This window comes from Sinocyclocheilus grahami, unplaced genomic scaffold (genome assembly GCF_001515645.1).
Source record: "Sinocyclocheilus grahami isolate Dianchi unplaced genomic scaffold, SAMN03320097.WGS_v1.1 scaffold570.1, whole genome shotgun sequence".
Lineage (NCBI taxonomy): Eukaryota > Metazoa > Chordata > Actinopteri > Cypriniformes > Cyprinidae > Sinocyclocheilus > Sinocyclocheilus grahami.
The window spans coordinates 186198-210213 of NW_015505749.1; the positions used below are offsets into that span (position 1 = coordinate 186198).

The 24016-nt window shown below is 37.4% G+C and overlaps 1 protein-coding gene across 1 annotated transcript in view; it reads left to right on the forward strand.

Annotated features, from left to right (window-relative positions):
- LOC107556484 (kazrin-A-like) overlaps positions 1-24016 on the forward strand; it is a 39337-nt gene that overhangs the window by 2583 nt on the left and 12738 nt on the right. Inside the window, exons 2-3 of the mRNA XM_016239613.1 lie at positions 10577-10660; positions 22648-22839. Coding sequence (XP_016095099.1) covers positions 10577-10660; positions 22648-22839 — 276 coding nt within the window. The remainder of the gene's footprint in view (positions 1-10576; positions 10661-22647; positions 22840-24016) is intronic.

Below are 24016 nucleotides of genomic sequence, written 5' to 3' on the forward strand. Positions count from 1 at the left end.
AGATGGAAAATCACACGGACACATGCGCCCAGACATGGGCCTGTCGGTGTAAATGAGAACAGTGCTTATTTATCTCTTGGAAGAGAGAGTAGCAGTGCAGATGGCCCTGCAAAGACCTGCTGCTAATGAATGAGACACTAAACGCATACAAATAAACACACGCACACACACAGTCTTGTCTGCTTGTAGTTAATTTCCCAATTATGGCATTGTATCTACATTAACTATGGGTTTTTATGGGATTTTATTTGCTTAAAGATGATGTTTATGTAGCGTATCCACACTATAGTCAGAAGAGAATGGGTCTAAGTGCACTTGGCCATATATCTGACTTATGTGATATTGATGTTTCTAAATTGCCTTAATGGCTTGGCTGCATAATTGTTTTGATGTAACAGCTGTCGGCTGCCACGCACTTAAAAATCTAGCTATTTCTGTTTATGGGAATTACACTTGCTTATACGTTTGAGAATGAGTTAATTAGTTATGATAAAGCACTAACCAAGTAATTGTGCTTCTTAGTAAATCTTGAGAGACAATGCCAACAGGAGGTTGGCTCCATACAGGTGAGCTTGTGTTCATCTTAGATTGTCATAGGGGCTGTTCAAGTTTGATTTCCCTATCTATCTGTCTCTAGGCAGCAGTGTGGGTTGCTAGGCAATCTTCTCTCATTATGACATCACAAAGGGGAGGACTGATAATGCAGCTAAAAGCTTTTCTCCTTTCTCTCCATATACGCTCAGACACACTCCAGCTGATCAATGCTTTTAGTTTATCCTACTGACATTAATGAGCTATTAAGCGGGTCATTAGCTCTTCAGATTTCGATTATGTTGCTTTGTATAAAAGTGATTATTTTCATAAGGGTGATTGTCCATGTGCTTGTCTATCTATTATTAAAATGCTAAATAAATCCAGTTGTTTGTATCTCAGCAATAGACAGGTGTTATGTATATGTGTGAGCGCGCTGTGATGGGAGCCGGCTGAAAGCAGTCCTGATCCTGATCCCTCAGACGTGTGAACTGCCTAATTTAAATGCAAGGCAAAAGATGAAACATCTCGACATATATCCACATCAAGCCTCTGGATTGAAGCAGTCAAGAGCTCAGTTCGCTCATAAAGACCATTTCCACACTCGGATCAAAAGGAATCACCATAATTTAAGATGTAAGGCTTTAAATGGCACTAAAACAGCATTAAAGGTCAGGCTAAATCACCACCATCAAGTTAGAGACCGTTCCGGGCTCAGTTTTAATCTAATATTATTAGACACATGAGTAGGATGTGCTCTCGACTAATCCATGATACCTAATTCGCTCACTTTATTTGATCCTGCTCAAATTCCTGATGGTGCTGACGGATGTTTCACCTGGCCTGTGATTCCGGCTCCTTTCTTGGAAATGATGGTAATTTAAAGTGAAGATGAAACGGAACTATCAACAAATCTTTTCTTCCATTTTATAAGGTACATCCGAATGTAAACGGATTACTGGAAAATAAATAATGTAGCATGAAGACTGGTTCTATGCATCGGTTGCTGCTTGGGTTTTGAGATGCGGGCATTGCACTCAAAATTGTAGGCAGATGAACGCAAGCTTGCAGAGGTGGGTTTAAGTGGTCTAAATGATTAGAAAAGTCCTGGAGTCAATTAAAAAATAAAACGTATAAAGAGATCAATTGTTCACAATAAATCTATAACATGCAATTAGAAAATAGAAAGAGTGAAATTTCATTTCATGCAGACTTTAACCTTTATTCACTTGAATAATGCAGATTCATTATTTATTACATTTTTTTTTAACTGATAATGGTGCCTTACTCTATTTTCTGATGATGTGGAGTCAATCTTGTTGATGTTCACTCCCTGTTACCTCACCAATGATTGTGACTCACTTATTTTCACGCAATAAAACAACAAAACACACAGTCTGATTATAAGTGTGCTTAGTTATGACAATATGACTGACTCGCTCTTTCATTGCTTTAAAAAGTCTGGTTCACTTGTTTTTTTTACGGTCATTATTAAATAATCAGCCAAAAATTGGTCTTGCCCTCCTACTATTGACCAGACCGGTGAGTGTTTTATATTGCTTTTTGCTGTAGCTAGCTCTTTTGCTGATTTGCCACTCTTGAGGCGCAGGGTAGTCATAGACCTCTGTGACGTTTCAGGCTGATTCATGATTTCAAAGGGCAGAATTGCTAGTGATGTCAAAATTATTGAAAAATTGGCCAGAATCAATGTGTATTTTGCCATTTTGAGATGATTGATCAAAATTGACAGTAAAGACATTTATAATGTCACAAAAGATTTCTGTTTTAAATAAATGCTCTTCTTTTGGAATTTCTATTGATCAAATAATTCTGAAATGTGTGTGTGTATATATATGTATGTGTTTCCTCAACTTTTTTCAACATTGATAATGAGAAATGTTTGTGAATGAAACTCGTGAATGACGCATAATCATGATTTTCAGTTATCATCATTTTCATTATTATTATCAGTAAATAGCTACCCTGCTCTCTAGATATTGGCATCAGCTATAAGAACACCTATCAGTCAATGGCTACCTAGAATATTATTGCTTGTTGCTGGTTTGATCTGAAGGATTTTAAACATATCCACACACTACATTATAGAACGCTTAGAATCTGTTGTTTTTAAAGATCAGTTTTGTGAAAGCTACAGTCTGTCATGAGACCACAAATTGAGAAAATTTGATATTTTGTTGCAGCGCACTCTGCCGCATAGGTATCCATTGAGCAATACGAATCTCAGACATGCGGGTCCACTACCACATTTTTCCCTCCATTCTTTTCTTTCTCTCTCTATCCCTCTGTTTTCTCCCTTCCTTTTTTTCTTTCCTTTTTTTTCTACAGGTACCCACGTGCATGCTGAACCGATGAACGCTGTAATAATAAACCTGTACTGCGGTGTTGGTGATATGTTTGGCTATCACCGTTCTGAAGGTGTTCAGGTCACCTGACAGCTGCACGTCCTGCTGCTGCTCCAATGCCCTTGATTGAAGCTATTTACTCCTCAAGAGCAAGTTAGTCTGATTTCTGTATGAGTCACTTTGCATGAACGTGTGTGGCTGTATTTAAACAAAAGGAAAGGACGTGATGTGTGGCCAAGTATGGTGACCCATACTTGGAATTTGTGCTCTGCATTTCACCCATCCAAGTGTGCACACACACAGCAGTGAGAAGTGAACAAACACTGTGAACACACACCCGGAGCAGTGGGCAGCCAATGCTGTGGCGCCCGGGGAGCAGTTGGGGGTTCAGTGCCTTGCTCAAGGGTCTCACCTCAGTCGTGGTATTGAGGGTGGAAGATTCACTCCCCCCACCTACAATCCCTGCTGGACCTGAGACTCAAACCTGCGACCTTCGGGTTACAAGTCCGACTCTCTAGCCATTAGGCCACGACTGCCCCAAATCATGAATGATCATAAATTAAATCATGATATACTCAAAATCTAACAATTGCTTTTTCCACACCTGCCAAAGATGAATTAAGATTTTACCGGTAATGAATGTTTTTTTATGTGCCATGAATCTGTTTGTTTACAAATCATGCACTATATGGTACAAGTGTTTTAAAGTCTTAACTTAATAGATAATCTGCGCAGATGCGCCTGTAATCATAATTTGTTTAAAAATAAATAATTTGTTTGTGTTTTACTGTCTCTAGTGTTCATTTCAAATGGAAACTGCAGTGAATTGTATGTATAGGTACGTTTTTGGAGTTTAGCAAAAATGTAGCATATTTTACCAGAGTTTCTCTTTTGATTTAATTAAGGGAATCGATCCTAGAAAGGCAGAATAACAGTCTAACACTTCAAAATGTATGTGCAGCTCCTAATAAATGTACTATTCAGCTGGCCTCAAAGTGTTTTTCTTTTCCACTTGCGTTCATTGCTTGTCGAGTGTTAATTTTGAATCCCTTATGCAGCACATCCATAAGCTGACTTCTCATTTATCACAGTTACAATACACACAATAACACATTGGGTTGAATCTTTGTGAAAGTGTGTGTGTGTGGGAGAGGGTGTAAAGGGGCAGTCTGTGCAACCTTTGCACAGCATAGCTTTAAACTTCTCAATGAACTCACTTCACTTATGAACTCACTTCACTTATGTCCTCTCTCTCTCTCTCACACACACACACACACACACACTTCAGAGAGTGTCATATTCCACCTGCTCTGTTAGTATGGAAGATCTAGAGGAGCTGACAGGACAATTTTGCATCTCGCTCTCTCTCTCACTTCTGTAGGGCTACAAAACAGGAAAAAGTGAGTAGCTTCTTTGTCTGTGAGAGAGAGCAAATGCATTTGTTGTCATTCACACTGTGACAGTCACTAACCCATGGAGCATGTGAGTTTTGCTCTTTGGTATGTAATATGATCAGCCAAATTTGAATGTGCAGCCATATTTAAAGGTTTATGTGACTTGTGATAGGGTTTCAGTTGAATTTTTTTGCTTTGTTGTAAAAGAATGCAGTTGTGGTTCTTTTATAGTATGTAGCATAGTACTTTGGGTTACAGTTTTGAGCATCTGTGTGATTATATGTAGTTTTGAATATTACATTTGTGGATTATTTTTAAAGCAAATCATCACAGTATGTTAAAAAGATCATAAATGAATCATAAATGTTTTGTTAATGTTTGAGTTGTGAGGGTGCAGTTTGTATGTGTTGGTGTTTGTCAGTGTTCACTATAATGTTAAACACAGATGTCGAGAGCAAGCTTATATCTGTTTACTGTTTGGCATCAGAACAACTGGATGGGGTTACCAGCCAGAAGGAGAGAGAGAAAGAGTGTGTATGTATTTGCTATTTGCAGAACTCAAAGATGACATGCTTCTGAAATAAACCCTTTACCCTGCCTACCAATGAGGTTTGGGAGGTTACAGCTAGATGTCAAATTCTGTCTGGACAAACTGGAATTTTTTGGTAAGGGTTTTTTGTGTATTTTGGACCACAGACATTATACTCCTTAGTTACAGATTTAATTCAAGCCAAACTTCTGATTTGATGTCCTGGACCAAAATCAATTTTCCAATATTTAGGCTGTTAAACCAGAGGTGTTTATCAATGCTGTGCCATCTGGACATTATTTTACTGGGATTCATGTTGGAAAAAGTTCTGCATGCGTGCGTACTGATCAAGGAGAAGATTTGGGCTGGCAGAGTTGTGGCATTAAAGCCACATTAAAGTTTAAAAAGGCTAAAGGCTTTATTAAAAGAACTGACAGTTTTCACTGTGGTCTCTCTATGCTTTAAAATCAGCAGCATATTCAAATTCAGCACATAGCAGCTTGATGAAGGCCTGAAGAGATGCCTGTGAGAGCAACATTGATCACTTGTCATTCAGGGAATGTACAAGGCCATCAGCACAGCTTCAGCCGATTGCTTTAAACAGATCCCTCTTTTAGTGTTATTAACTTGTTTGTGTCCCATGAACATCTTATTCAGTGCATGGGTTTAATTTGGCACTGCCAAGCTTTTTTTCTTTCTTATAATTTGCATTAATAATCTCTCAAAGTCTAGTCTTAAGTGGCACACTCAGATTTAACCGTAATGAATAATGTCATTATAAGAACTGAATGGAATAGTGTCATGGTTTGTCATTTATTGTAGGTACTCAATTTCTGCTAAACCCAAATGCATGTTGATTTTATCAAACGATGCCGCGATTGGTTAACTCCTGGTTACCATGTATTAAAAGGGGTCGGGTTTAGTCAAATTTAGTGTGGTATTTTTTGACAATATTCACTAAGTCATACTGCTGTATTTCCTCTCTCAATCAGTAGAAAATATGGTTAACACCCGGTCATGCATGAAAAAAAAAATACCGTCATGTACTGTGAAACCGGTATCATTTTTAAAAATACCGTTATATAAAATTTTGGTAATACCGCCCAGCACTACTGCGTAAACATAAAACCATGTCTGCATTTGTGATTGGAGAAATGACAAACAACAAGCGCTACTCTACACTGCTGAGTGGTGGCTGGCGGACTTGAGAACGGCGCGGCCGGCGGACTTGCAGCAACCACATGTGACGACCCCGGGCTGGACTCCGCTTCGTCCACGGTGAAAGCCAATCCGGCGATCCACAGCACAAAGTTGATGTATTTCCTCAGCAACCAGCACGGTTCAGCTCTAGGCATGACGAAGCGGATATCGTCCTCTTTTGGAAGGCCAAACAAAGTAGTTTCGCTTTCACAACGAAACACACAGCGTCTTCACGACATAGTGGCAGCTAGTGTTGTTTTTGGCGGCCTGTTTTAATTTTAGTTTTAGTCTAGTCTTTGTGTGACGCTGTCATTTTAGTTTTTATTAGTTTGTCACGTTCATACTCTTTTTAGTCTAGTCAAGTTTTAGTCAACTAAAAGTCTGAGCATTTTAGTCTTATTTTAGTCAGAATTATCCATGACTATTTTCATCTAGTTTTAGTCGACGAAAACTGATGACATTTAGTCTAGTTTTAGTCAATGAAAATTTTATTTTAGTCTCTTTTTAGAAATGCAATTCTATTTAACCCAGTCAATATAGTATAAGTACCTAGTAGTATAGACGAAACCAAAACATTCTTTTAGCCAAACCCATTTCAAACAAGGTTATCTTATTATATTATTGTTACCTTTTATAGACTCAAGAATACATCCATTCCAGACACGGGAGACGCTCTGATTTGAATTTACAACATTTATTTTACCAACCAAACATGTTAGAAGTACACACACATACATTTAAATAAAGACGAACCCCGGCTGGCCGGCCATCGGTCCCTTTCTCTGTGGAACGGTATACGAGTGGAGCGACTGAGCGGAGCACACACGCATAGAGTGGATAATACGCAGAGCGTCACACACTGTTCTAAATAATGCCGCGAGTGAGGCTTGAGGAAGTGACGTCGCCTGCGTCTGCGCAGTGCGACCTGATGCAGCCCCTGAAGTGAGACACAGGAAACAGAAATACTGCAAAATAATAAAAATAACACGACTAAACGAGACGAAATAACGTTATAACATTTTGTTTCGTCTCGTTTTGGTCAACGAAAATGAAGAGACATTTTAGCATAGTTTTTATTTTGTAAACCACATTTAGTCTCGTTTTTATTCGTCAACAATATTGCATTATACATTTAATTATAGTCATCGTCACATGACCAGCATTTACGTTGCGTCTCGTCTCGTTTTCGTCACGTGATAAAGGTTCGTTGATGACGATATTTAGTCATCATTTTCGTTGACGAAAGCAACACTAGTGGCAGCAACAATACTACAGCGAGAATAAAAGTTACACCTTCTTTCTTTGTGGGAACATTTGGGCGGCGTTATGCAAATCTTCCCACATCGTGACGTAGACATGTAGGGGCGTGTTAGAACGAGCCGTTTTAGGTAGGCGTGGTTGACTCTTAACTTTTATAAAGAGTATCTCTTTGGATTTTGAGACTTTAAATTTTAAATGGATTTTAAATTTGAGACTTTAGTCTTTGCAATTTTACAGATCGTATTTATTCACCAAGAGCTTGTAACACTTCAAAGAGAAAGGAAAAATTTAAATCGCATCATATGACCCCTTTAAGAATTCATGCATTTGCTTGGGGAAAAAAAAAAGTAAGAGCTCTGTTTCTACATTTTGTCATCTTGCCATATATGGTGAAAAACTGTAAATGGTTTAACATTGCATTATATGTAAGTTCACTATAAAATACTGCCAAATTTATGGTTTTTGTATGTAAAAACTAAGAATTACTGTAAAATTTATGGTGAAAACAGGGCAAAAGGGCATTCTCAGAAGTCCCGGCATGACGCATAACTTTTTATTTTATATGAATATGCCTCATTTTGTTTTCAAGTCTTTATCAATAATGTACATTAGGCTGTTTTGTGTTACATATTGCATTATTTTAGTGCCATGTGTTGGTGTTTAGTCTTTAGCCCTATTCAGATGGTAATTTTTTCTCATGTGGACGTCTGTAAAAACAAATTTACATTGAGAAAACTCATGGATTCGAATGTCAATTTATTCACAGTGTAGAAGTGAGTTCCGTGATCCAACGAAACTGGGAACACGCTGCTCACGTGGCCAGTTACATGATTGTCTGCTGAAAAAAAAAATTATTATTTACAAATGTATTCTTATTTTTGTGTAAAATGTATTTTAAATAATACTCATGTAAAATGTATTCTTATTATTCCAAGCATATTTTAAAATCTATAATCCTATTTATTATTTGATTATTTAATCTCCTGTTTAAAAATAGGAAAATAGACGCGCTATAGTTGTATATAATTAGACGTGATATAGTTATGTATATTACTGTGTATAACACATTTTTAATTGTATTGCATACCTCCTGCTGCTATAATAAAGAGCCATTTCAAATGTTTACATGCTTTTCTTCTCTTTCTGCTCCCATTCGATGTGGTGAAGCAGTTATGAGATATTGTTCTTGTAAATACTTTCCAGAATTTCAGAAATAAATATACATGCAAATTACAGCAAAGTACAACAGTTACCATATGGTGTTTGGCAGTCATTTAAACATTGAATTTTGAAACAATTTCTTCTTGTAAACTCTGAGATGTGGATTCAGATGGCAATTAAATTACCACACAACCTTGGTGTTTCTCAAAAAAATGGTAGCTAATTCGGCTCGGCTGGGGAGAGAAACACCGACATTCTGGATTCGGACGGCAATAAAATCACAGACTACCCCTCGTAAATGGTGAAAATAACTTGCGTTTCCCCTAAGAAACAATTACCATCCGAATAGGGCTTTTGTGTGTATTACCCTGTCCACCATGTAAGAGTATTGGCCATGCTTTAGGCCAATTACAGTGACCTCTTATTCATTATATGGCTTTTTATTTTACCACATGTATTTGGTGGTTATTGGTACATTTTGAGTTAATTGGGTAGTTCAAGTAGACTGGTATGTAAACATTAAATAAACATTGTATATGATGTTTGTAAAATATAAGAAATCTACATTATATACATTCACTTACATAAATATACACAACAATACCTGAAACATTGTCATCATATTGATTATGGTGAATTTCTAGAAAACTCAGTTGCTGTTTTTTCCCCAATAAATTTAACAGGACATTTTTTTTTTTTAATTGTGTATCAGTTGCAGTTTGAATTGATGTAACCTGGAAAAGTATTTTGCACCACTAGTGTCTCCTATTTCCAAATGTAGGCCCTCTGATGACCTTCTGCCTGAAACGGGTATAAGAGTTTTGTGCGCTGTTACCTTGGCATCAGTTGCTTAGCAACCCCTGGTCATGTCCTGACTCGACTCCAGACGTTCTGTCAGAGAGACAGAGGAGTTCTGACCCCTGAATGAGACATTTCAAACTTCATATCCTCACAGAGCACACAAAAACAATGTCATATCTGGTTGGTGAACCGATTGTATTTAACCTCTCTCTTGTCATCCCAATTGGTTCCATGATTTACCATGTGAATTCATGTACTTAAGAGGATGTCTCTTCAAGGATTTACAAGAACATCAGGAGCAAAACGGTTCATAATCTCTATTTAAAATGCCTTAGCTGTGTTTGAAGTATTGACAAAGACATTTTCCTTCTGCTGCGTTTTGTTCTTAGTTAGAAATGTCATTCCTCCCCCTCATTCTCTTTTATCTTGTTTTTGTCTCTCTGTCTGAGAAACAACACATTTCATCCATTCAACATCGATCTGTTAAACTCAGCATGCAAGAGAGACCCAGAGACAGGACACATTTTTCACTCGAATTGCATTGCTGAGAACATAATTTGTATAAAAAACATTATTAAATTAGAAAAAGAAGCCTTTTTCCCCTAGTGGTCTCAGACTTTGACCCCACTTGGTCTGCTATAATGCTTCTACAGCTAAAGGCCTTGAGAAAACCTGAAGAGAGAATGATAAAAAAGGAAACTAGACATCTTAGCACTTAGCACTTTAGTGATTTTATGTCGCTCACAATCACAAAATCAATATTTTTCAAGTGCATGTGTATATGTGTGTAAGTGTTTTAAGAAGGATCTTATCACGCTCATCTGAAGGATGTTGATCTTTGACGCTGTGGCACCTGCTGATCAGGTTCTCCGTCAGTGCTGAAATTGAAATTGAGTGATGGGTGATCAGAGGACACGAGTGAAAACATCTTCAGACAGAGGGAAGAAAGAGAATAAAGCCGGTGATTTAGTTTTATAAGATTAAGCTCACTTTAATTAGGTAAAGAAGCTTTCTAAGCATTGAAATCTATCCTGAAGGCATTATAAGAAGCATCCAGTGTCTGAGCCTCTATTCTGGCATTGATTTGTGTGTTAAATGCTTCCAGTTCCTTCTGCAGTGAGTGGTGTGATATTTCAGCCGGATCAGAGGTGAGATATACTGCTGCTGCTGCTGCTGCTACCAGAGGTCATTCAAGCTGAACTCTAGATATTTATTTAGCTAAAATGTGAATTTCCAAACATATGGAGCGATCGTGATTAAACCAGAAGAGTGAATCCTGCTCAAACACATAATGTTCATAAATTCTAATGTTATCTGTATGTGTGTTTCTCTTTCAGATGCACCGGTGCAAAGACAGAAAGCTTTGACAGAGCTTGGTCAAAAAGGTGACGTTGTTCTTCAGGAGACGTCATTAGATAAAGGTAAGAATAGTGTACATGCTGAAAAGCATGTAAGGAAGTCCAGATAAGCACAAATACCCTAAAATGCACCACTGACTAGTGGAATGAAAATGTGTGTGTGTGTGTGTGTGTGTGTCAGATTGAAAATCAGAGTGATCTATGAGGTTTCGCCTGAGAGTGGAGAATTTTCCTGAGCTGGAAGATGAATGAACACACACACACACACAACATCAGGCTGCACATTTAAAGGGATACTGTTCAGTTAAGATTTTATTTTTTGAACACAGTAAAAACAGTAATATTGTGAAATATTATTTTGATTTAAAAATAACTGTTCTATTTTAATATATTTTAAAATGTAATGAAGCTGATTATTCTGCAGCCATTATTTCAGTCTTCAGTGATCCTTCAGAAATCATTCTAATATGTTGATTTGGCACATTTCTTCTTACTATTATCAAGTTTGAAAACAGGTGTGCTGATTAGATTGTTACAGATTCTGTGATAAATAGAAAGTTTAAAAAGTTTAAAACAACAGCATTTCTTTAAAATAAAAAAGCAAACCCCAAACTTTTGAAAGGTAGTGCATACTGTATTTACTAGGAAAACTCTTTACTTGTTACCTCTACGTAGCAATGTGCGCTTCTGCAGAAGAACTGCTTACTGGAATTGTGAGCTATGAGATTTTCTAGTCATTTCATCATTGTCTATACAACTTTTATGAGAACTGCTGTGCATTTGAATGAGCAGCCTGTTTGTTTTCTTGGGAGCTTGTTTGTTTTTTGTTTTTTATTTGAAGGGGTTGGAGAGACTTTTTGCCTTTGTTTTTACATGACAGTGGAAAGTACATGACATGACCCAGATTGAACCTGATTCCCTGTGAGCAGACAACACTTCTACATCCTGAGCGCGGCACAGCTCTGATGCCTTATTATTGTGGTTGTTCAGCTTTACAGCATGTAAAATCAACTAAAAAGTGTGGTTGGCAACTTTATGCCTATTTAAATGGTTCTTGGCCAGAATAGGATGCAATGTGGACCAGGCATTATGCCAGTGGTCCAGTCTGGCTATGCAAGACTGCACACGTTCACTCTCTACTGAACATGTCAGCAGCCCTTCATCCTCTTTGCCGTTAGTTATTTTTATTTTTCTATCATACAGGGAGAATAAAGAGAGATGGAGTGGTAGAGAGACTCTGCCATATTATCTTAGTGGGGTTTTTTTGGCCTGACTGCAGGTTGACTCTTGGAGGCTCATTTGATTCAGGTTCTCTGATCACTGACTTCACTGAATCAAAGGTTATAAATTATGAATGAGTTGATTTATCATCTCCACAGAGGGAATAACTGTGGCTGCAGTTCTTAAACAAACCTCTCCTCTTTTATCACTCGTTTATTCTCTTCGTTTTTTCATTTGGTTCATGTCATCAACTTATGTTGGCACCTGTGAGTTTGTTTATTATACTTAATCTAGTGTAAATGCTGCTGTTTCTATGACTCAAAGACTAGAATAATCAACTGTCAGAAGGTGATGCCAGCCTGCATTTGTTTGTCTTTGGCTACGGTGTGCTTGGCACAGCAGTTACCCACACTTTACATTCCTTTGTGCAAGTGGGATTGTATGTTTGTATGTGTGTGTGAACTCTGTTGACAGGTGTAGTGTGTGTTGACAAACCATCCTGAGGGATCTGTAGAATTTAGCCTAGTGTTGAAAAGCAGCACAGCTGCAATCAAGCACACAGATTTTGTGTGTGTATCGGTTTTAGTTTGTGAATACCGGAGTGAATGTGAGTCTGTGTGTACATGTGACTCAGTGAGATTTGCAGCATTTGGGGTATTTCATGGCCAAAAATGCAGTTTGGGACTGGGTCAAATTTGTTCAGGCAGCTCAACTGATACAGCATGATGCTGCCAACACCAAGGCCATGGGTTCAATTCCCTGTGAAGGTACAAACTGAACACTGAAAACAAAAACAAAAAAAACAAAAAAATAAGTAATGCATTTAAAATTGGCTGGCGAATGGTGACTTTTTTTCTCTTCATAATTCACAGACTACTAATACAGAAAGAGAAATTTATAAGCTAGCATTCGGGTTCAGTAAGATTGTTAAAGAAACTGATTATTTTATTATATTCTTTTATAATTTATAATTGATAATAAAAATGTCTTGTTGCAATATTTCACAATATTGCCATTTTTACTGTATTGTTGATGAAAAATGTAGCTGCAGTGAGCCTAGGAGACTTCTTTGAAACACGCACGCATGCACACACACACACACACACACACACACACCCTTACAAGACCCTTTACTGTTAAATGGTAGTGTGTGCAACAAAAGCAACTGTATGATTATTAGGCTTATGATGTTAAGTATAATAATACTGAATTTATTTTAAAATAGTTTATTACAGGGGTGATTGTAACACATGTAAAAAGTATATGAACCCACTGTGTCTCCATTAAGAACACACATTCAATTAATATTTTTATAGCTTTGATAATTTTATATTACTCATTAGACACCATTTTTAGTTGTTTCAGCTGTTGGGCATATATGTGTTTACATTATAATTATCTGATGTTTGATATATCTGTGTTTACTATAATATAGAGGTTCAACTAAAGATTCAGATCGAAAAATTGGGTCTTTAAAATGGGTATGAATAGTTTTATATCTTATCACAGCCATAATACAAATCTTAAATATATATATTTTAAATATTATGAAGTATTTTAATATTATTTTAATATTATTCTTAATTTAAAACTATAGACTGCAGAAGAGAAATATTGTAACGCTTTAAAATAAGGTTCAATTTGTCAATATTTGTTAAAGGGGTCATATGATGTTGCTAAAAAGAACATTATTTGATGTAATGAAATGTGTTTATGCAGTTTAAGGTAAAAAAAAAAACATTATTTTCCACATACTGTACATTATTGTTTCTCCTCTATGCCCCGCCTTTCTGAAACACGCCGATTTCTACAAAGCTCATCGTTCTGAAACGCGAGGTGTGCTCTGATTGGCCAGCTATCCAGTGCGTTGTGATTGGCCGAATACCTCAAGTGTGTGACGGAAATGTTACGCACCTTAAATTATTTTGATGCCCTGTCCGGCCGGAGCGACAAGACAAAAACATTCAAACCCATTATAAACGAGGCATTTGTTGCATCCAGTGGAGACATAATCATGGATTATAATGCTTATACTGTCTTTTTATGTGTTGCTTTGCATCGCACCGCGTAAACATAAAACCGTGTCTGCATTTGTGATCGGAGAAACGACAAACAACAAGCGCTACTCTACACTGCCCAAAACTCGCATTTGAATCGTCAGTGGCAAATTCTTTAAATATAAAAAACGTACTTAGTCTGTGAGTAGGCCTGTCGCAATAATCAATTTATTGACTTATCGCGCAATATATGTACATGACCTCAATAATTTTTGGTGACGCAATATATCGTCCATTATATTTTCTTAAACATTAATGTCACCGTGTTTTTTACATTCCACTTGCTGTGTCTTTTGCAGCTTCTCCTGCTTAACGTGGTGTAGTCATGAAATGCTAGTTCAAATTTAAAAATTGCTTCTACAAACAAAGTTTCATCTGAAGATATGGCCTTGTTTAGGGATCTGTGCCTTTGTGCATACGGACATCAGACTGCTAAGTAGTGATTGTGTTTTTCAGCAATAGTGTGCACCCTTAATTTACAGAGAAAGAAGGTCAGGGAAAAATCTGTAGATGGAAAAAATCTCCATACAAGTTCTTTGTGCATTTTTCTTTTTTTGTACTTGTTACTTTGCACTATTTGTTAGAAAATGTTTATTTACTATGTATTCAAGTTTTTTAAGTTATCTAATTTCCATGATCTAAATGTACTTAAAAATTTAAAGTTTTGAAGTGTGTAGGCCTTCTTGCATTATTATGCTGTTACATTATGATTATATGTTCAGTGGCATAAAATGGTCTTTAAAATGGCAATAATATCGCTTATCGCAATTAGGCATGGGCCGATTACTGGTTTCAAGGTATACCGCGATTTGAAAATGTCACTGTTTCAAAACCGCTAATATTTTCCGTTCTACCGTTCCTGCGGTATGCGCTGTTTTTCATGTCTCCTCAAAGACTGAAAGTGTAGGAATCCCTCAGGTTGAGTGCAGTGTAGAGAATAACACGACCCCTCCTCCTGTTGGTGCAAGCAAGCGGTCAGTCACGTGTGTGTGTGTAGGATGGCCGAACTTAAGGAGCTTCCCCTGGAATTTACGCGATCGGCAACCGGCCGTTTTTTGCCTTATTGCAAGCAACTCGTCTCTGTTCTGGACTTGCACAAACAGCGTTGCAATGCAATCGTTTTCCAAAATGTCATTTATGTGAAAATATGAAGTCTGTAAACGCCCGTTAACACAGGCCAGAGATGTTGAAGACGGACGCACAGAGAAAAATACTGTAGCAGGCACTGTTCATGATGCACAAACTATTGGAAGAAAATCCTCAATATTGATTTGGGGGTTTATATGAATGTGTTTCTGAGGGGAACTGACTGTCTTCAGAAAAGTTTACGTGGTATTTTCTTTTAATCTCGTCTCTATATAGTTCATAGTAGTGTTTCAGCGCAGTGCTGCTTTGTTTAAGGCGGTAACCAAGGAAACACTGTATCTGCTGTTTGAGAAGCGCCTCCTGCTGTCAGAGAGAGAATCTGCGTCTCATTCAGATCTTCTGCTGTTTGCTTCGTTCAGGCATGTAGTATAATTTCACAAAGCTAGTCAGAACATTCTGTTTTTGCTTCAAATTGGGTTATTAAATCAAATTATGTGTATGAAATTATATAACTAAATGATATGAAATTATATAAATTATATGTATATGAATTATATAACTAAAATTAAATAACTGTAATTACAGATTTAAGTTAAATAAAGATGTCAGTCTTTATTTTTCTTCTTTTTAGGAAACAAATCAAAGAAAAAATAAATTATACCGTTCTTAATATTCTGTATGTTGCTCAAAAACAAAATGTGTTCAGCGGAAAAAAGATTTTTTTTTTTTTAACCCAGTCATTTAAAAACATCACATTTTAAAGCTGTAACGACAATACGCAAAAATATGATAACCATATTTTTGCTTAAGGTTATCATACTGTCAAAATCTCATACCGGCCCATGCCTAATCACAATTATTTCTGGGGCAATATATCGCACAACAAAAAGTTGTTATCGTGACAGGCCTATCTGTGAGTCAGAACAGCCGGCATTGTAGTCTACTCTTCCAGGATCAGGAAACAGTCCTCCATAAAATGCGCTGGACACATCTGAATATTTGGGTTGAAGTGTTCTGGAACAGTGTTGTAAATACAACTTAACCACTGATTTCTAGTCGTGTCCTCTTTTGGAAGACCAAACAAAGTAGTTTCGCTTTCACAAGGAAACACACGGCGGGCTAGAGTGAGCGGCGGCCGGAGGCCTAGAGGGAGCGGAGGCGGGCGGGCTTGAGAATGGCGCGGCCGGCGGATTTGACGAAGGAGCGGCCGGTGGGCTTGCGGCAACCACATGTGATGACCCTGGGCTGGACTCCGCTTCGTCCACAGTGAAAGCCTATCCGGCGATCCACAGCGTGAAGTTGATGTGGTAACAACAATACTACAGCGAGAATAAATGTTACACCTTCTTTCTTTGTGTGAACATTTGGGCGGCGTTATGCAAATCTTCCCACATCGTGACGTAGACATGTGGGGGCGTGTTAGAACGAGCCCATTTTAGGTAGGCGTGGCTGACTATTAACTTTTATAAAGAATAGCCTTGTCCAAATACCCACACTTGCGGTCTTGGCCACTTGAGAGCGTGTGCGCGTGACAGGAAGTAAGTGCGCCAAGACTGTCCCAGGTCTTAAAAACGCCAGAGCGCAGTGCCCTTAAAGTACACTAAATCCACACTATCTCGAATACCGCTCCGGAGCACTATTCGAGGCTTAGTGTATCCCATCATGCATCATGTTCTGGAAATAAATCGTGAGACTTTTTGCCGAGATCTCGCGAGAGGTCACGGAAACCTTTCCAATGCAAGTTAAATATTAATATAATAATTAGATATTACATATAATTTGGTAGAAAAACAAAGTGTTTTTACGTTTTATTGGAGCAAAGATGAGTAGTGGTGATATTTATTTTGTACAACATTTGCAACTGATTTTTATCACTTAATTAGATCTCTTTGGATTTGAGACTTTAGTCTTTGCAACTTTACAGATCTTCTTTATGCACCAAGAGCTTGTAACACTCCAAAGAGAAAGGAAAAATTGAAATCGCATCGTATGACCCCTTTAACTTACATTAGTTAACATGAACTGATGAGCATTAATTAATCTTATACATTATTAAAATCAAAAGATTTATCGAATAATATTATTTAATGGACTTAAGATAACGTAAACTAACAATGCTAAATATATACTGTAGGAAAAATATTTCTCATTGTTAGTTAATGCATTAACTAACTTTAACTAATGGGACGTTATTGTAAAGTGATACCAAATTATTTGACATAAATATTTTTTTTTGTATTTCTGCAAATGTTTTTATTATAAAAAATGTCTCGCAATGAAACCCTTGCAGATCTTTTTCCCAGGCAAAAAAGCGATGCTTGACAGCATGTGCTGTTTAAGTGTCAGCTTTCAATTTAGTCTGTTACAGTGAATTGACACGCGCGCACACACACACACACACACACACACACACACAAACGGAGATACTGGGATCAAAACTGATTGAGGAAAAACAAGTGAATGAAGACAGATTGCAATACCAGGGGTTTCCTGTAGATTATTCTGAGAACCGTGTGTTAGTTGTTGATTGTTAACTTGTGTGTGTGTGTAGTTTCCTCTTACCAGAATCTGGTGAGTGAGAGTGCTGCGTGTGTGTGTGTGTGTGTGTGTGTGTGTGTTTGAAAAGAGAGTCATTACCTGCTTGAAATTCTGCACCTTGACCCTAGATCCTTCCTTTCCTTTTGCCTGGTGTGTGTGTGTGTGTGTCTGCTGAACAGTGGTGTCAGTTGTAGCTCCTCCTTTTTAAGCATTTAAAAGAGGGAGGTCTGAGGACATTTAATATCTGTAAACCAGTGGGAGTCGCTCCTGGCAGGTGAAGAGGGAGTTTGAGCTTTTGAATTTGGCGTGCTGTTGGATTCAGTGCAGGAGATGATAGCTGAGGTTCTTTTAGTCTGGAGCATTTGACTTGGTGTAGATGACAGTGAGGGATGAGCGGTGAATGTGGGTGAGTAAACGACTGATTGTGAGCGTTTCCTCTCAGGCTAGAGAGAAACGGAGAGCAGAAAAAGTCTCTTTGTAGCTGCATGACTGGTTTCACTGGAAGAGGGTTCATGTGTGTGTTAAGATGATGTATAGGCTGATGTGATTCAAGTGGTTTTCAAAGTTTGTTGTTGTAAATGCAATGAGGCATCAGAATGGACTGTTACATCATCAAGCGTGTTTACATTCAAACAGACACACACACACGCTCACTCTTGAGCAGTTAACAAATGGACATGAACTTTAGACTAAAGTAAATATTTGCATAAAATTATTTTTAGATGCTGTTGCTGAAGAAAATTTCTAAAGATTAAATGGTGTGCATCATACACATTAATAATAATAATATTTTTTTATCTAAAAAGGTATATTTTAAATATAATATAGTATTAGAATATTATATTTTATAATATTTATATTATAGAGTTACAAAATAATGTGCCATTTGCTTTCTCATTTTATGCTTAATACTAAAATCTCAGTCTCTTTCTATTATGTGGAGGTGTCACGCTGTAGGACTAAGTAAATGAACATTGAAGTACTCCCACATAAACATTTCTTAATTAATAGTAGGAGGTAACCTTGAAAATGCCTTATTTACTTCCTGAAATTATTTTTGTGAGTTATTCCACAGGATTGGATTGGTTACAAAATTGTGAAATCTTTTTTCTTGTCCGTCCAGTTAAATTATGAAAATATAAGAGAAAATGGCTTTATTTACTTGTCATCATCATTCTGTTTAATGTAAAATGCATTTGTAAAAGCTGAAAAAATATGCAGTGATGCAATGTCTTGCATCAGAGTTGTTTGCATTAAAATACCCCACCATAAGAAGATGGATAAAACCGAGTGTGGTGGTGGAACTGTGGGAGTTGTATTTATCACAGTGGACAGGCCTGGCATCACTTTATCCCACTGTATATAAACTGAAGCATGAGCTTACCGGGACAGAAACACACACACACACAAACACGCACACGCGTACATCACAAGCCAGCAGTCTCTTTATTATTAAAGAGGTCATATGATGCGATTTCAATTTTTCCTTTCTCTTTGGAGTGTTACAAGCTCTTGGTGCATAAAGAAGATCTGTAAAGTTGCAAAGACTAAAGTCTCAAATCCAAAGAGATATTCTTTATAAACATTAAGAGTCAACCACGCCTACCTAAAACGGCTCGTTCTAACACGCCCCAACATATCTACGTCACTATGTGGGAAGATTTGCATAACGCCGCCCAAATGTTCACACAAAGAAAGAAGGTGTAACTTTGATTCTCGCTGTAGTATTGTTGCCGCCGCCATGTCGTGAAGGCGCTGTGTGCTTCGTTGTGAAAACGAAACTACTTTGTTTGGCCTTCCAAAAGAGAACACAACTAGAAATCCGTGGTTAAGTTGTATTTACAACACTGTTCCGGAACAGTTCAACCCAAATATTCAGATGTGTGCAGCGCATTTTATGGAGGACGAGGACTGTTTCCTGATCCTGGGACAGTAGACTACAATGCCGGTGTCTGCTTCTATAAAGTGGGGCAATTCCAACAAGGACAGTCTGGTGCTTCTGACTCACAGCCTGTAAGTAAGTTTTCATATTTAAAGAATTTGCCACTGATGATTCAAACGCGAGTTTTGGGCAGTGTAGAGTAGTGCTTGTTGTTTGTCGTTTCTCCGATCACAAATGCAGACATGGTTTTATGTTTACACGGCGCGATATGAAACGCAATGTGTAAAAAGACAGTATAAGTCATTATAATCAGTAATTATGTCCCCACTGGATGCAACAAATGCCTCGTTTATAATGGGTTTTACTGGTTTTGTCTCGTCACGCCGATACACGGCATCACAATATTGTAAGGGGCATAACATTTCCGTCACATGCTTGAGGTATTCGGCCAATCACAACGCACTGGATAGCTGGCCAATCAGAGCACACCTCGCTTTTCAGACAAAAAAGGCGGGGCATAGAGGAGAAACAATAATGTACAGTATGTGGAATATAATATATATTTTTTAACCTTAAACCGCATAAACACATTGCATTACACCAAATGCACAAAATAATGTTCTTTCTAGCAACGTCATATGACCCCTTTAAGTCCAAACTTCATGTGTATGATGCAAACATTCATCTGATAAAAGGCAACGTTTACTGTTGACAGTCATTGTTATTTTTTAAAATGCTATTTATGGTTTATGATTAGGTGAGATATTTTAAGTCAATGATCATTCCTTCTCTTGTTTTCTCCCTGAGGCTCACAGTTTCATTTTGTGGTTGACTACACTAATAGAATTAAACTCTTCAGAACGTGGCTATCACATCGCTGCCCTTTTCTGTAATGTCCTCAAAGGCCAAAACAAGACTCTTCAAATTAAATGAAAACATAGCATGAGAAGCCCATACATGCCTCTCTCTGTTTCTCTCACCGTGTTTTCCTTTTTTATTTCTTTGTCACACTTGTCATTGCCTTGGTTAATAAATCATTAAACCAAGTGGCATTTATTTTAAAGACCTTAAGTGGAACTGACAGGAAAACTGATTCTGCATAAAGGTCTAGTAGAGTCCCAACTGGTTTCATTTCATATTTGTTTGTTTTTTCTCTAATGCAATGAACATGGTTTAAGTGTTTGCATTTTTTTTGCTGAGCATGCATGATCAGGCTTCTTTCCTGCTTGTTTAAATTAGCCCTGATATCCTGTTTTTAAAGGCACAAAAATAGCAAGCACAAAGAGTCCTGGTGAAAACTCATCCCCATACACTTATACAATATTGAACAATAAAAATGTCCTGTCTGGACAAGAAACTTCAGGCTAGAGCCAACCGTAACCCTTCACTGAACCCAGCTAATCTAGAGTCACATCTGCATTCTAGAGGCTCATTTTTGGATTAGATGATGCAGAGGTCTTACAGCACTAATCCGTATAATACAGCCTGCCAGATCTGCAGTGTTGTCTCGTATCTGCTGTCTGAAAACAAACTAAAGCAGATTCTAGAGCTGCATTAGATGCCTGTGTCAAGACTTCAGCCTGTTCTGACAAGGAGGAACACCAGGTGTTCAGGATTCTTCACCCGTTTCGAATCCCACATTCAGAGCTAACTGTGATGTGAATATTTATTAGATTGTTGTACTTTTTAGACTCATGTGATCATCACATTGCTGAGACAATAGAAAATGAATCGGACTTTAAATGAAGAGCTCAGGTGACTGACCTGAACACTTCAGAATTTGGCAACAAACCTAAATGCATCGCATTAATGGCCATGAGCCAGACAGACACTGGTTAAAGCTCATTATAAATGCCACACACACACCTCACCGCTGTTGTTTTTTGCTTTATGATTTTATTCACACACTACTGTACGCACACTTATCTCTTTGTGTAAATCCAGAAGTGCTGTTTAAAAAGTTAAAGCACAGAGATCATAAGGGCAGTTTATGTTTGTGTGATTCTGCTACATATGTGCACATTCATTTGTATATTTATGTATGTATGATTTTTAGCTTTGTAGATTCGGTGTGGTTTTGTCATCACTGAAGCCTCTAAACAATTTGCTTGACATTCCATCTCACCCTTTACCTATGCTGAGTTTCTATAGCTTCACTCTGCAGAAATAACAGGAATGCTCTCATGCTTGTGTCCCAACACCTGTTGAGTAGGAGGTATATTTGCATATTGTGCATGAAGTTGAACTGATGGAATACTTTGAAGGATTTTCTTTTCATACTCCAAATTCTATACAATAGTTCTGGTCCTGGTTGCCGACTGGCATTTCAGTAAAGCACTTTAGGCATATTGTGATTTATGTATAATTATGGTTGTGTATAGCGTGTGTGTGTGTGTGTGTGTGTGATACACTGTTGTTCAAAAGTTTGGGATCAGTTAGATTTTTGTAATGGAGTCTCTTATGCTCTTCAAGTCTGTATTTATTTGATCAAACAAAAAGAAAATACAGTAATATTTTGAAATATTATTGGAATTTCTAATATTGGTTTCCTATTTTAATTTAAAATATAACTTATTTCAACACTGTTCTTTTTAACTTTTTATTTATCAAAGAATCCTGAACAATAGAATCACAGGTCCCAAAAAATATTAAGCAGCACAACTGTTTCCAACATTGATTATAAATCAGCATATTAGAATGATTTCTGAAGGATCATGTGACACAGAAGACTGGAGTAATGATGCTGAAAATTCAGCTCTGCTTCACAGGAATACATTATATTTTAAAGTATATTAAAATAGAAAACTATAATTTTAAATTGCAATAATATTTCACAAAATTACAGTTTTTTTCTGTATTTTTGATCAAATAAATGATGAGCCTTTTATGAGCATAAGAAACTTCTTTAAAAAACATTAAAATCGTATGTATGTATATAATAATAATAATAATAAAGCTGCAAGTTTTGTAACTTTAAATGTCTTTACTGTCACAAATGAATATAATGCATCCTTGCTGTATAAAAGTATTAATTTCTTTAAAAAAAAAAACACGAACCATAAACTTTAAAACGGTATGTTTGTTTATCTATTTATTTTGCTGTTGCGTTTAAAATCCACTTGGCTCATGCCACTTCTGATAACAATAATAGTAAATAATTTAATAATAAGAGGCGTTCAACTGTTCAGTAGCAAAATAAATCAGGAAAACATCACAGTGATGCATTATAATGTTAAATTATGCTCTCTCTTTGTCCGTCTCTGTAGTGCTGTTGCATGAGGAGGTGGTGCGTCTGCAGGAGGAGGTGTCAGTGCTGAAGCAGGTCAGGGAGATGTTGAATCGTGAGCTGGAGGAGACAGGAGGAGGCTGCTCTGTGGAGCTGCTGTCTGTTTCACAGCTCCGCGTGCAGCTAACACAGAAAGAGCAGGAGCTGGACAGAGCAAAGGAGGCATTGCAAGGTAGGAAATGAATATCATGAGCCTGACCTTTCACCCCCAGCTCTCAGCCAGCGCTAGACCTGTCATTTAGAAATAAACAACAGACTTACAAGTCCAAACTCCTTGCTCAGTGAAAACAAATACGGTGTTAATAAATATTATGGAAAGAGTGCTTGATTAATTTATTGATTTCATAATGATGCATTTATTTTTGGCACATTTTAGTGTCATTTACAATCGATTTACTATATTATATACCTATATGTTTATATGAGTCTCAGACAAGTCATTTGATCCAGTATCATGAACACTTTTGAGGACCTGAAGGTGTTTTGACTGCACCATTTTAAATCTGCCGAGACTTCCTCAAAACGATTTGGACCTCGTCTCTCCTCCTCCTTTATTTTGTCCTGCACCTCATTGTTCAGCTCTGGAGCTGTGAAATGCAGAAGTAATCAGAACAGCACTGACCACAAAACTAGCGTAATATTCTCCATGTTTAGGTGCCGAGGGATTCTGCTCTCCTTGGTCTGACTTTGGCTTGAAATCTACTTTCTCCTGTGACCCTCAATACCCAGTGTGAGAGTAACGCTGAAATAGATGTTCTTTTGTTTCACTTGCTAGATCAGGGAGAGGTAAACTGTTATTCTGAACATCATTTGCACCTAAAAAAAACTTTGCATTGTGGGTGCTGTCTTCAGTGCTCATTTGAACAGCAACTTTACCCCAGTGCTGACTTTGTGTGTGTATACAGTATATGTGCGGCAAAAAAAGCCTTTTCATATCACCCTCTGCAGTATTTGGTGAAGGCCTACTGAAATCACTAATGAAAATTGTAATTTTGAAACGACCATTGTACATTTCTGCTGTAGAAATCCATTTCAGTAAAAGATGGAAGGATAACGAAAACTCAAATAACTAATAATGTGATTTGTGTGTGAGCTAATGGAAGAGGATCATCCAGTATTTAATTAAGCACAGTTTGGGGGGGGAATCGAAGAGCTCTTGATCTTCCAGGATTTACTGATCTGAATGTTCAATGCTATTCACAATCTCTCTCCACCTCCTACCAGGTGTTCCTGTGTGTGTGTGTGTGTGTGTGTGTGTGTGTGTGTGTGTGTGTGTGTGTGTGTGTGTGCGTGTGTGTGTGTGAAAGGGTTTTTGTGTGTGTGGTTTGTCTCTTATATATAGTGTGTTT